Here is a 14,691-nt window from a genome sequence, read left to right on the forward strand (position 1 = left end):
ATCACAATAAATACTCAAGATAATAGAAATATCAATACATAAGATAGCTTGTATAAATAGATTAATTATATGTCCATAAAGTGACACTAGGCACAGGAGTGCCTGTACATAAGGTGACTGACAGAAAATTATGAAGTAGTGGTGGTTGGGGATGTAGAGGGGTGGGTTACTGGAAGGAAGTTCTGATCAGCTTTCCTGCTAGGGGAGAGGAGCTGTCTTTGAGTCTGGTGGAGATGCGGCCCGGCCTGGGTGTTTCCAGAATATTACAAGAGGATTTTTTGGGGGGAGAAATCAAAGTATTTCATGTTGTTGTTATGTGAATTGATTACATTTTTTTCTTTAATCTGAAAGGTAAAGGGTAATGATGAAGCCTTAATTCTCTGCAAGACGGCCATAGCTGCCATAAAAATCAAAATTGGGGACCTCCAGGAAACCAAGGTAAAACAAAAAGGATCTGAGGATTGTATGGGGGATGGGGAGAGCCGTCTCCAGAGAGGAGGAAAGTGTGTAGGGTTTGAAGGGGATTGTCACTTCTGGGTTCTTAACTTTTCCAAAACATCTGCTCTCTTCTGGATATGCTCTTGCAAAACATGGTTGCATATGTGTATAAGAGTATATCCAAAAGAGGAGGCTTTTGCTGTTTAGAGAATGATTTTGGGATTCTGCTTAGATGCTTCTTTCTTTTCTGAATCATTAGCAACACCATAAGACATAGAATCTGATTTGGGCCATTTAGCCCATTGAGTCTGCTCTGCTGTTCCTTCATGGCTGATTGAAAAGGACATAGAACAGTAGAGCACAGCACAGGCCCTTCGGCCCACGATGTTATGCCGAACTTTCAACCTACTCCAAACCCTTCCCTCCCACATAGCCCTCCAGTTTTCTATCATCTGGGTGCCAATCTAAGAGTTTCTTAAATGTTCCTAATTGCCTCCACCACCATCACTAGCAAGGTGTTCCACACACCCACCAATCTGTGTTTTTTAATCTTGTACACCTCAATCAAGTCATCACTCATCCTCCGTCACTACAAAGATAAAAGCCCTGACTCTCTCAACCTATCCTCGTAAGATATGCTCTCTAATCCAAGCAGCATCCTAGTAAATCTCCTCTGCATCCTGGTTGAGGGTGTGGGTTTGTGAAGACCATGGGTTTGGCCAGGATTTTGTCAGGGGCTGATGAGTCCTTGCATAGCCTTGATCATGCAAAATTATATTCAGTAATTGAAAGGTGACAATATTTTGAGCTGAGAGGTTGGTTCTTTGATAACAGTAAGAATAGGAAAAAGGAGCAGTGACCCCTCTCCCTCATTTACCAAAGATGTGAGTGAGGGATTCAGCAGAGTGACCCCACTCCCTCATTTACCAAAGATGTGAGTGAGGGTTTCAGCAGAGTGACCCCTCTCCCTCATTTACCTAGGATGTGAGTGTGGGTTTCAGAAGAGATACCCCTCTTCCTCATTTACCAAGGATGTGATTGAGGGTTTTAGCAGAGTGATCCCTCTCCCTCATTTACTAAGGATATCTGTGATGGTTTCAGCAGAGTGACCCCTCTCCCTCATTTACCAAGGATGTGAGTGAGGATTTCAGCAGAGTGACCCCTCTCCCTCATTTACCAAGGATGTGAGTGAGGGTTTCAGCAGAGTGACCCCTCTCCCTCATTTACCAAGGATTTGAGTGAGGGTTTCAGCAGTGTGACCCCTCTCCCTCATTTACCAAGGATGTGAGTGAGAGTTTCCGCAGAGATATACCCTCATTTACCAAGAATGTGTGTGAGGGTTTCAGTGGGGGGTACCCCTCTCCCTCATTTACCTAGGACGTGAGTGAGGGCTTTAGCACAGTAAACCCTATCCCTCATTTACCAAGAATCTGTGAGAATGTTTCAGCAGTCTGACCCCTCTCCCTCATTTACCAAGGATTTGATTGAGGGTATTAGCTGAGTGACACTTCTCCCTCATTTACCAAGGATGTGAGTGAAAGTTTCAGCAGAGTGACCCCTCCCCCTCATTTACCAAAGATGTGAGTGTGGGTTTCAGCAGAGATACCCCTCTTCCTCATTTACCAAGGATGTGAGTGAGGGTTTCAGCAGAGTGACCCCTCTCCCTCATTTACCTAGGATGTGAGTGTGCGTTTCAGAAGAGGTACCCCTCTTCCTCATTTACCTAGGATGTGATTGAGGGTTTCTGCAGATTGACCCCTCTCCCTCTTTTACAATGTATGTGTGTGAGGGTTTCTGCAGAGTGATACTTCTCCCTCATTTACCAGGGATCTGAGTGAGGGTTTCAGAATATTGACCCCTTTCCCTCTTTTACCAAGGATGTGAGTGAGGGTTTCAGCATATTGACCCCTCTCCCTCATTTACCAAGGATGTGAGTGAAGTTTTCAGCAGAGTGAGCCCTCTCCCTCATTTACAAAGGATGTGAGTGAAGTTTTCAGCAGAGTGAGCCCTCTCCCTCATTTACCAAGGATTTGAGTGAGGGTTTCAGCATATTGACCCCTCTCCCTCATTCACCAAGGATGTGATTGTGGGTTTCAGCAGTGACCCCTCTCCCTCATTTACCAAAGATGTGAGTGAGTGTTTCAGCAGAGTGACCCCTCTCCCTCATTTACCAAGGATGTGAGTGAGGGTTTCTGCAGAATGAGCCCTCTCCCTCGTTTACCAAGGAGTCGAGTGAGGGTATCTGCAGATTAACCCTTTCCCTCTTTTACAATGTATGTGTGTGAGGGTTTCTGCAGAGTAATACTTCTCCCTCATTTACCAACGATGTGAGTGAGGATTTCAGCAGAGTGACCACTCTCCCTCATTTACCTATGATGTGATTGAGGGTTTCAGTAGAGTGATCCCTCTCCCTGATTTACTAAGGATGTCTGTGAGGGTTTCAGCAGAGTGATCCCTCTCCCTCATTTACTAAGGATATCTGTGATGGTTTCAGCAGAGTGACCCCTCTCCCTCATTTACCAAGGATGTGAGTGAGGGTTTCAGCAGAGTGACTCCTCTCCCTCATTTACTAAGGATATCTGTGAGGGTTTCAGCAGAGTGATTCCTCTCCCTCATTTACTAAGGATATCTGTGAGGGTTTCAGCAGAGTGACCCCTCATTTAGCAACGATGTGAGTGAGAGTTTCAGCAGAATGACCCTTCCCCCTCATTTACCAAGGATGTGAGTGAGGGTTTCAGCAGAGTGACCCCCTCGCTCATTTATCAAGAATGTGATGAGCGTTTTAGCAGAGTGAAACCTCTCATTTACCAAGAATCTGAGAGAGGGTTTCAGCAGAGTGAACCCTCTCCCTCTTTTACAAAGTATGTGTGTGAGTGTTTCAGCAGAGTGACCCCTGTCCCTCATTTACCTATGATGTGATTGAGGGTTTCAGCAGTGTGACCCCTCTACCTCATTTTCCAAGGATGTGAGTGAGGGTTTTAGCAGAGTGACCCTTTTCCCTCATTTACCAAGGATGTAAGTGAGAGTTTCAGCAGAGTGACCCCTCTGCCTCATTTACCAAGGATGTGAGTGAGAGATTCCGCAGAGTGATCTCTCTCCCTCATTTACTAAGGAATCTGTGAGGGTTTCAGCAGAGTGATCCCTCTCCCTCATTTACTGAGGATATCTGTGAGGGTTTCAGCAGAGTGACCCTCTCGCTCATTTTCCAAGGATGTGAGTGAGGGTTTTAGCAGAGGCAACCTCTCCCTCATTTGCCAAGGTTGTTGGTGAGGGTTACGCAGAGATATACCCTCATTCACCAATGATGTGAGTGAAGTTTTCAGCAGAGTGTCCGCTCATTTACCAAGTATGTGAGTGAGGGTTTCTGCAGAATGAGCCCTCTCCCTCGTTTACCAAGGAATTGAGCGAGGGTTTCAGCAGAGTGACCCCTTTCCCTCATTTACCATGGAAGTGATTGAGGGCTTTAGCAGAGTTACCCCTCGCCCTCATTTACTAAGCATGTGAGTGAGCGTTTCTGCTGAGTAACTCCTCTACCTCATGTACCAAGGGTGTGAGTGAAATTTTCAGCAGAGTGTCCCCTCATTTACTAATGATGTGAGTGAGAGTTTCAGCAGAGAGACCCCTCTCACTCATTTACCAAGGATGTGAGTGAGGGTTTCATTGGGGGTACCCCTCTCCCTCATTTACCTAGGACGTGAGTGAGGGCTTTAGCACAGTAAACCCTATCCCTCATCTGTGAGAATGTTTCAGCAGTCTGACCCCTCTCGCTCATTTACCAAGGATTTGATTGAGGGTATTAGCTGAGTGACACTTCTCCCTCATTTACCAAGGATGTGAGTGAAAGTTTCAGCAGAGTGAGCCCTCTCCCTCGTTTACCAAGGAATCGAGTGAGGATTTCTGCAGAGTGACCCATCTCCCTCTTTTACAATGTATGTGTGTGAGGGTTTCTGCAGAGTGATACTTCTCCCTCATTTACCAGGGATCTGAGTGAGGGTTTCAGAATATTGACCCCTTTCCCTCTTTTACCAAGGATGTGAGTGAGGGTTTCAGCAGAGTGACCCCTCTCCCTCATTTACCAAGGATGTGAGTGAGAGTTTCCGCAGAGATATACCCTCATTTACCAAGGATGTGTGTGAGGGTTTCAGTGGGGGGTACCCCTCTCTCTCATTTACCAAGGATGTGAGTGAAGTTTTCAGCAGAGTGAGCCCTCTCCCTCATTTACCAAGGATTTGAGTGAGGGTTTCAGCATATTGACCCCTCTCCCTCATTTACCAAGGATGTGAGTGTGGGTTTCAGCAGAGTGACCACTCTCCCTCATTTACCAAAGATGTGAGTGAGGGTTTCAGCAGAGTGACCCCCTCCCTCATTTACCAAGGATGTGATTGAGGGTTTTAGCAGAGTGATCCCTCTCCCTGATTTACTAAGGATATCTGTGAGGGTTTCAGCAGAGTGATCCCTCTCCCTCATTTACTAAGGATATCTGTGAGGGTTTCAGCTGAGTGACCCCTCATTTAGCAACAATGTGAGTGAGAGTTTCAGCAGAATGTCCCTTCCCCCTCATTTACCAAGGATGTGAGTGAGGGTTTCAGCAGAGTGATCCCTCTCCCTCATTTACCAAGGATATAAGTGAGAGTTTCAGCAGAGTGACCCCTCTGCCTCATTTACCAAGGATGTGAGTGAGAGTTTCCGCAGAGTGATCCCTCTCCCTCATTTACTAAGGATATCTGTGAGGGTTTCAGCAGAGTGATCCCTCTCCCTCATTTACTAAGGACATCTGTGAGGGTTTCAGCAGATTGACCCCCTCCCTCATTTACCAAGGATGTGAGTGCGGGTTTTAGCAGAGTGACCCTTTTCCCTCATTTACCAAGAATCTGAGAGAGGGTTTCAGCAGAGTGACCCCTCTCCCTCTTTTACAAAGTATGTGTGTGAGTGTTTCAGCAGAGTGACCCCTCTCCCTCATTTACCTATGATGTGATTGAGGGTTTCAGCAGTGTGACCCCTCTACCTCATTTTCCAAGGATGTGAGTGAGGGTTTTAGCAGAGTGACCCTTTTCCCTCATTTACCAAGGATGTAAGTGAGAGTTTCAGCAGAGTGACCCCTCTGCCTCATTTACCAAGGATGTGAGTGAGAGTTTCCGCAGAGTGATCTCTCTCCCTCATTTACTAAGGAATCTGTGAGGGTTTCAGCAGAGTGATCCCTCTCCCTCATTTACTAAGGATATCTGTGAGGGTTTCAGCAGAGGCACCCTCTCCCTCATTTGCCAAGGTTGTTGGTGAGGGTTACGCAGAGATATACCCTCATTCACCAATGATGTGAGTGAAGTTTTCAGCAGAGTGTCCGCTCATTTACCAAGTATGTGAGTGAGGGTTTCTGCAGAATGAGCCCTCTCCCTCGTTTACCAAGGAATTGAGCGAGGGTTTCAGCAGAGTGACCCCTTTCCCTCATTTACCATGGAAGTGATTGAGGGCTTTAGCAGAGTTACCCCTCGCCCTCATTTACTAAGCATGTGAGTGAGCGTTTCTGCTGAGTAACTCCTCTACCTCATGTACCAAGGGTGTGAGTGAAATTTTCAGCAGAGTGTCCCCTCATTTACTAATGATGTGAGTGAGAGTTTCAGCAGAGAGACCCCTCTCACTCATTTACCAAGGATGTGAGTGAGGGTTTCATTGGGGGTACCCCTCTCCCTCATTTACCTAGGACGTGAGTGAGGGCTTTAGCACAGTAAACCCTATCCCTCATTTACCAAGAATCTGTGAGAATGTTTCAGCAGTCTGACCCCTCTCCCTCATTTACCAAGGATTTGATTGAGGGTATTAGCTGAGTGACACTTCTCCCTCATTTACCAAGGATGTGAGTGAAAGTTTCAGCAGAGTGACCCCTCCCCCTCATTTACCAAAGATGTGAGTGTGGGTTTCAGCAGAGATACCCCTCTTCCTCATTTACCAAGGATGTGAGTGTGCGTTTCAGAAGAGGTACCCCTCTTCCTCATTTACCTAGGATGTGATTGAGGGTTTCTGCAGAGTGACCCCTCTCCCTCTTTTACAATGTATGTGTGTGAGGGTTTCTGCAGAGTGATACTTCTCCCTCATTTACCAGGGATCTGAGTGAGGGTTTCAGAATATTGACCCCTTTCCCTCTTTTACCAAGGATGTGAGTGAGGGTTTCAGCATATTGACCCCTCTCCCTCATTTACCAAGGATGTGAGTGAAGTTTTCAGCAGAGTGAGCCCTCTCCCTCATTTACAAAGGATGTGAGTGAAGTTTTCAGCAGAGTGAGCCCTCTCCCTCATTTACCAAGGATTTGAGTGAGGGTTTCAGCATATTGACCCCTCTCCCTCATTCACCAAGGATGTGATTGTGGGTTTCAGCAGTGACCCCTGTCCCTCATTTACCAAAGATGTGAGTGAGTGTTTCAGCAGAGTGACCCCTCTCCCTCATTTACCAAAGATGTGAGTGAGTGTTTCAGCAGAGTGACCCCTCACCCTCATTTACCAAGGATGTGAGTGAGGGTTTCTGCAGAATGAGCCCTCTCCCTCGTTTACCAAGGAGTCGAGTGAGGGTATCTGCAGATTAACCCTTTCCCTCTTTTACAATGTATGTGTGTGAGGGTTTCTGCAGAGTAATACTTCTCCCTCATTTACCAAGGATGTGAGTGAGGGTTTCAGTAGAGTGATCCCTCTCCCTGATTTACTAAGGATGTCTGTGAGGGTTTCAGCAGAGTGATCCCTCTCCCTCATTTACTAAGGATATCTGTGATGGTTTCAGCAGAGTGACCCCTCTCCCTCATTTACCAAGGATGTGAGTGAGGGTTTCAGCAGAGTGACTCCTCTCCCTCATTTACTAAGGATATCTGTGAGGGTTTCAGCAGAGTGATTCCTCTCCCTCATTTACTAAGGATATCTGTGAGGGTTTCAGCAGAGTGACCCCTCATTTAGCAACGATGTGAGTGAGAGTTTCAGCAGAATGACCCTTCCCCCTCATTTACCAAGGATGTGAGTGAGGGTTTCAGCAGAGTGACCCCCTCGCTCATTTATCAAGAATGTGATGAGCGTTTTAGCAGAGTGAAACCTCTCATTTACCAAGAATCTGAGAGAGGGTTTCAGCAGAGTGAACCCTCTCCCTCTTTTACAAAGTATGTGTGTGAGTGTTTCAGCAGAGTGACCCCTGTCCCTCATTTACCTATGATGTGATTGAGGGTTTCAGCAGTGTGACCCCTCTACCTCATTTTCCAAGGATGTGAGTGAGGGTTTTAGCAGAGTGACCCTTTTCCCTCATTTACCAAGGATGTAAGTGAGAGTTTCAGCAGAGTGACCCCTCTGCCTCATTTACCAAGGATGTGAGTGAGAGATTCCGCAGAGTGATCTCTCTCCCTCATTTACTAAGGAATCTGTGAGGGTTTCAGCAGAGTGATCCCTCTCCCTCATTTACTGAGGATATCTGTGAGGGTTTCAGCAGAGTGACCCTCTCCCTCATTTTCCAAGGATGTGAGTGAGGGTTTTAGCAGAGGCAACCTCTCCCTCATTTGCCAAGGTTGTTGGTGAGGGTTACGCAGAGATATACCCTCATTCACCAATGATGTGAGTGAAGTTTTCAGCAGAGTGTCCGCTCATTTACCAAGTATGTGAGTGAGGGTTTCTGCAGAATGAGCCCTCTCCCTCGTTTACCAAGGAATTGAGCGAGGGTTTCAGCAGAGTGACCCCTTTCCCTCATTTACCATGGAAGTGATTGAGGGCTTTAGCAGAGTTACCCCTCGCCCTCATTTACTAAGCATGTGAGTGAGCGTTTCTGCTGAGTAACTCCTCTACCTCATGTACCAAGGGTGTGAGTGAAATTTTCAGCAGAGTGTCCCCTCATTTACTAATGATGTGAGTGAGAGTTTCAGCAGAGAGACCCCTCTCACTCATTTACCAAGGATGTGAGTGAGGGTTTCATTGGGGGTACCCCTCTCCCTCATTTACCTAGGACGTGAGTGAGGGCTTTAGCACAGTAAACCCTATCCCTCATCTGTGAGAATGTTTCAGCAGTCTGACCCCTCTCGCTCATTTACCAAGGATTTGATTGAGGGTATTAGCTGAGTGACACTTCTCCCTCATTTACCAAGGATGTGAGTGAAAGTTTCAGCAGAGTGAGCCCTCTCCCTCGTTTACCAAGGAATCGAGTGAGGATTTCTGCAGAGTGACCCCTCTCCCTCTTTTACAATGTATGTGTGTGAGGGTTTCTGCAGAGTGATACTTCTCCCTCATTTACCAGGGATCTGAGTGAGGGTTTCAGAATATTGACCCCTTTCCCTCTTTTACCAAGGATGTGAGTGAGGGTTTCAGCAGAGTGACCCCTCTCCCTCATTTACCAAGGATGTGAGTGAGAGTTTCCGCAGAGATATACCCTCATTTACCAAGGATGTGTGTGAGGGTTTCAGTGGGGGGTACCCCTCTCTCTCATTTACCAAGGATGTGAGTGAAGTTTTCAGCAGAGTGAGCCCTCTCCCTCATTTACCAAGGATTTGAGTGAGGGTTTCAGCATATTGACCCCTCTCCCTCATTTACCAAGGATGTGAGTGTGGGTTTCAGCAGAGTGACCACTCTCCCTCATTTACCAAAGATGTGAGTGAGGGTTTCAGCAGAGTGACCCCCTCCCTCATTTACCAAGGATGTGATTGAGGGTTTTAGCAGAGTGATCCCTCTCCCTGATTTACTAAGGATATCTGTGAGGGTTTCAGCAGAGTGATCCCTCTCCCTCATTTACTAAGGATATCTGTGAGGGTTTCAGCTGAGTGACCCCTCATTTAGCAACAATGTGAGTGAGAGTTTCAGCAGAATGTCCCTTCCCCCTCATTTACCAAGGATGTGAGTGAAGTTTTCAGCAGAGTGAGCCCTCTCCCTCATTTACCAAGGATGTGTGTGAGGGTTTCAGTGGGGGGTACCCCTCTCTCTCATTTACCAAGGATGTGAGTGAAGTTTTCAGCAGAGTGAGCCCTCTCCCTCATTTACCAAGGATTTGAGTGAGGGTTTCAGCATATTGACCCCTCTCCCTCATTTACCAAGGATGTGAGTGTGGGTTTCAGCAGAGTGACCACTCTCCCTCATTTACCAAAGATGTGAGTGAGGGTTTCAGCAGAGTGACCCCCTCCCTCATTTACCAAGGATGTGAGTGAGGGTTTCAGCAGAGTGATCCCTCTCCCTGATTTACTAAGGATATCTGTGAGGGTTTCAGCAGAGTGATCCCTCTCCCTCATTTACTAAGGATATCTGTGAGGGTTTCAGCTGAGTGACCCCTCATTTAGCAACAATGTGAGTGAGAGTTTCAGCAGAATGTCCCTTCCCCCTCATTTACCAAGGATGTGAGTGAGGGTTTCAGCAGAGTGATCCCTCTCCCTCATTTACCAAGGATGTAAGTGAGAGTTTCAGCAGAGTGACCCCTCTGCCTCATTTACCAAGGATGTGAGTGAGAGTTTCCGCAGAGTGATCCCTCTCCCTCATTTACTAAGGATATCTGTGAGGGTTTCAGCAGAGTGATCCCTCTCCCTCATTTACTAAGGACATCTGTGAGGGTTTCAGCAGATTGACCCCCTCCCTCATTTACCAAGGATGTGATGAGGGTTTTAGCAGAGTGAACCCTCTCATTTACCAAGAATCTGAGAGAGGGTTTCAGCAGTGTGACCCCTCTACCTCATTTTCCAAGGATGTGAGTGCGGGTTTTAGCAGAGTGACCCTTTTCCCTCATTTACCAAGAATCTGAGAGAGGGTTTCAGCAGAGTGACCCCTCTCCCTCTTTTACAAAGTATGTGTGTGAGTGTTTCAGCAGAGTGACCCCTCTCCCTCATTTACCTATGATGTGATTGAGGGTTTCAGCAGTGTGACCCCTCTACCTCATTTTCCAAGGATGTGAGTGAGGGTTTTAGCAGAGTGACCCTTTTCCCTCATTTTCCAAGGATGTGAGTGAGAGTTTCCGCAGAGTGATCTCTCTCCCTCATTTACTAAGGAATCTGTGAGGGTTTCAGCAGAGTGATCCCTCTCCCTCATTTACTAAGGATATCTGTGAGGGTTTCAGCAGAGTGACCCTCTCCCTCATTTTCCAAGGATGTGAGTGAGGGTTTTAGCAGAGGCACCCTCTCCCTCATTTGCCAAGGTTGTTGGTGAGGGTTACGCAGAGATATACCCTCATTCACCAATGATGTGAGTGAAGTTTTCAGCAGAGTGTCCGCTCATTTACCAAGTATGTGAGTGAGGGTTTCTGCAGAATGAGCCCTCTCCCTCGTTTACCAAGGAATTGAGCGAGGGTTTCAGCAGAGTGACCCCTTTCCCTCATTTACCATGGAAGTGATTGAGGGCTTTAGCAGAGTTACTCCTCGCCCTCATTTACTAAGCATGTGAGTGAGCGTTTCTGCTGAGTAACTCCTCTACCTCATGTACCAAGGGTGTGAGTGAAATTTTCAGCAGAGTGTCCCCTCATTTACTAATGATGTGAGTGAGAGTTTCAGCAGAGAGACCCCTCTCACTCATTTACCAAGGATGTGAGTGAGGGTTTCATTGGGGGTACCCCTCTCCCTCATTTACCTAGGACGTGAGTGAGGGCTTTAGCACAGTAAACCCTATCCCTCATCTGTGAGAATGTTTCAGCAGTCTGACCCCTCTCGCTCATTTACCAAGGATTTGATTGAGGGTATTAGCTGAGTGACACTTCTCCCTCATTTACCAAGGATGTGAGTGAAAGTTTCAGCAGAGTGAGCCCTCTCCCTCGTTTACCAAGGAATCGAGTGAGGATTTCTGCAGAGTGACCCCTCTCCCTCTTTTACAATGTATGTGTGTGAGGGTTTCTGCAGAGTGATACTTCTCCCTCATTTACCAGGGATCTGAGTGAGGGTTTCAGAATATTGACCCCTTTCCCTCTTTTACCAAGGATGTGAGTGAGGGTTTCAGCAGAGTGACCCCTCTCCCTCATTTACCAAGGATGTGAGTGAGAGTTTCCGCAGAGATATACCCTCATTTACCAAGGATGTGTGTGAGGGTTTCAGTGGGGGGTACCCCTCTCTCTCATTTACCAAGGATGTGAGTGAAGTTTTCAGCAGAGTGAGCCCTCTCCCTCATTTACCAAGGATTTGAGTGAGGGTTTCAGCATATTGACCCCTCTCCCTCATTTACCAAGGATGTGAGTGTGGGTTTCAGCAGAGTGACCACTCTCCCTCATTTACCAAAGATGTGAGTGAGGGTTTCAGCAGAGTGACCCCCTCCCTCATTTACCAAGGATGTGAGTGAGGGTTTCAGCAGAGTGATCCCTCTCCCTGATTTACTAAGGATATCTGTGAGGGTTTCAGCAGAGTGATCCCTCTCCCTCATTTACTAAGGATATCTGTGAGGGTTTCAGCTGAGTGACCCCTCATTTAGCAACAATGTGAGTGAGAGTTTCAGCAGAATGTCCCTTCCCCCTCATTTACCAAGGATGTGAGTGAGGGTTTCAGCAGAGTGATCCCTCTCCCTCATTTACCAAGGATGTAAGTGAGAGTTTCAGCAGAGTGACCCCTCTGCCTCATTTACCAAGGATGTGAGTGAGAGTTTCCGCAGAGTGATCCCTCTCCCTCATTTACTAAGGATATCTGTGAGGGTTTCAGCAGAGTGATCCCTCTCCCTCATTTACTAAGGACATCTGTGAGGGTTTCAGCAGATTGACCCCCTCCCTCATTTACCAAGGATGTGATGAGGGTTTTAGCAGAGTGAACCCTCTCATTTACCAAGAATCTGAGAGAGGGTTTCAGCAGTGTGACCCCTCTACCTCATTTTCCAAGGATGTGAGTGCGGGTTTTAGCAGAGTGACCCTTTTCCCTCATTTACCAAGAATCTGAGAGAGGGTTTCAGCAGAGTGACCCCTCTCCCTCTTTTACAAAGTATGTGTGTGAGTGTTTCAGCAGAGTGACCCCTCTCCCTCATTTACCTATGATGTGATTGAGGGTTTCAGCAGTGTGACCCCTCTACCTCATTTTCCAAGGATGTGAGTGAGGGTTTTAGCAGAGTGACCCTTTTCCCTCATTTTCCAAGGATGTGAGTGAGAGTTTCCGCAGAGTGATCTCTCTCCCTCATTTACTAAGGAATCTGTGAGGGTTTCAGCAGAGTGATCCCTCTCCCTCATTTACTAAGGATATCTGTGAGGGTTTCAGCAGAGTGACCCTCTCCCTCATTTTCCAAGGATGTGAGTGAGGGTTTTAGCAGAGGCACCCTCTCCCTCATTTGCCAAGGTTGTTGGTGAGGGTTACGCAGAGATATACCCTCATTCACCAATGATGTGAGTGAAGTTTTCAGCAGAGTGTCCGCTCATTTACCAAGTATGTGAGTGAGGGTTTCTGCAGAATGAGCCCTCTCCCTCGTTTACCAAGGAATTGAGCGAGGGTTTCAGCAGAGTGACCCCTTTCCCTCATTTACCATGGAAGTGATTGAGGGCTTTAGCAGAGTTACCCCTCGCCCTCATTTACTAAGCATGTGAGTGAGCGTTTCTGCTGAGTAACTCCTCTACCTCATGTACCAAGGGTGTGAGTGAAATTTTCAGCAGAGTGTCCCCTCATTTACTAATGATGTGAGTGAGAGTTTCAGCAGAGAGACCCCTCTCACTCATTTACCAAGGATGTGAGTGAGGGTTTCATTGGGGGTACCCCTCTCCCTCATTTACCTAGGACGTGAGTGAGGGCTTTAGCACAGTAAACCTTATCCCTCATCTGTGAGAATGTTTCAGCAGTCTGACCCCTCTCGCTCATTTACCAAGGATTTGATTGAGGGTATTAGCTGAGTGACACTTCTCCCTCATTTACCAAGGATGTGAGTGAAAGTTTCAGCAGAGTGAGCCCTCTCCCTCGTTTACCAAGGAATCGAGTGAGGGTTTCTGCAGAGTGACCCCTCTCCCTCTTTTACAATGTATGTGTGTGAGGGTTTCTGCAGAGTGATACTTCTCCCTCATTTACCAGGGATCTGAGTGAGGGTTTCAGAATATTGACCCCTTTCCCTCTTTTACCAAGGATGTGAGTGAGGGTTTCAGCAGAGTGACCCCTCTCCCTCATTTACCAAGGATGTGAGTGAGAGTTTCCGCAGAGATATACCCTCATTTACCAAGGATGTGTGTGAGGGTTTCAGTGGGGGGTACCCCTCTCTCTCATTTACCAAGGATGTGAGTGAAGTTTTCAGCAGAGTGAGCCCTCTCCCTCATTTACCAAGGATTTGAGTGAGGGTTTCAGCATATTGACCCCTCTCCCTCATTTACCAAGGATGTGAGTGTGGGTTTCAGCAGAGTGACCACTCTCCCTCATTTACCAAAGATGTGAGTGAGGGTTTCAGCAGAGTGACCCCTCTCCCTCATTTACCAAGGATGTGAGTGTGGGTTTCAGCAGAGTGACCACTCTCCCTGATTTACTAAGGATATCTGTGAGGATTTCAGCAGAGTGATCCCTCTCCCTCATTTACTAAGGATATCTGTGAGGGTTTCAGCAGAGTGACCCCTCATTTAGCAACAATGTGAGTGAGAGTTTCAGCAGAATGTCCCTTCCCCCTCATTTACCAAGGATGTGAGTGAGGGTTTCAGCAGAGTGACCCCCTCCCTCATTTACCAAGGATGTAAGTGAGAGTTTCATCAGAGTGACCCCTCTGCCTCATTTACCAAGGATGTGAGTGAGAGTTTCCGCAGAGTGATCCCTCTCCCTCATTTACTAAGGATATCTGTGAGGGTTTCAGCAGAGTGATCCCTCTCCCTCATTTACTAAGGACATCTGTGAGGGTTTCAGCAGATTGACCCCCTCCCTCATTTACCAAGGATGTGATGAGGGTTTTAGCAGAGTGAACCCTCTCATTTACCAAGAATCTGAGAGAGGGTTTCAGCAGTGTGACCCCTCTACCTCATTTTCCAAGGATGTGAGTGCGGGCTTTAGCAGAGTCACCCTTTTCCCTCATTTACCAAGGATGTAAGTGAGAGTTTCAGCAGAGTGACCCCTCTGCCTCATTTACCAAGGATGTGAGTGATTGTTTCCGCAGAGTGATCCACTCCCTCATTTACTAAGGATATCTGTGAGGGTTTCAGCAGAGTGACCCCTCATTTAGCAACGATGTGAGTGAGAGTTTCAGCAGAGTGTCCCCTCTCCCTCATTTACCAAGGATGTGAGTGAGGGTTTCAGCAGAGTGACCCCACTTCCTCATTTACCAAGGATGTGAGTGAGGGTTTCAGCAGAGTGACCCCTCTCCCTCATTTACCAAGGATGTGAGTGTGGGTTTAAGCAGAGTGACC

At 47.2% G+C, this 14,691-nt stretch overlaps 1 protein-coding gene across 3 annotated transcripts in view; it reads left to right on the top strand.

Moving 5' to 3' along the window:
- Window positions 1-14,691, top strand: part of LOC140731982 (26S proteasome non-ATPase regulatory subunit 13-like) — a 243,651-nt gene that overhangs the window by 65,026 nt on the left and 163,934 nt on the right. For all 3 annotated transcript variants that reach the window (XM_073054034.1, XM_073054033.1, XM_073054032.1), the window contains exon 6: window positions 352-438. In XM_073054034.1, coding sequence (XP_072910135.1) covers window positions 352-438 — 87 coding nt within the window. The remainder of the gene's footprint in view (window positions 1-351; window positions 439-14,691) is intronic.

This window comes from Hemitrygon akajei, chromosome 8, assembly GCF_048418815.1.
Source record: "Hemitrygon akajei chromosome 8, sHemAka1.3, whole genome shotgun sequence".
Classification (NCBI taxonomy): Eukaryota; Metazoa; Chordata; class Chondrichthyes; order Myliobatiformes; family Dasyatidae; genus Hemitrygon; species Hemitrygon akajei.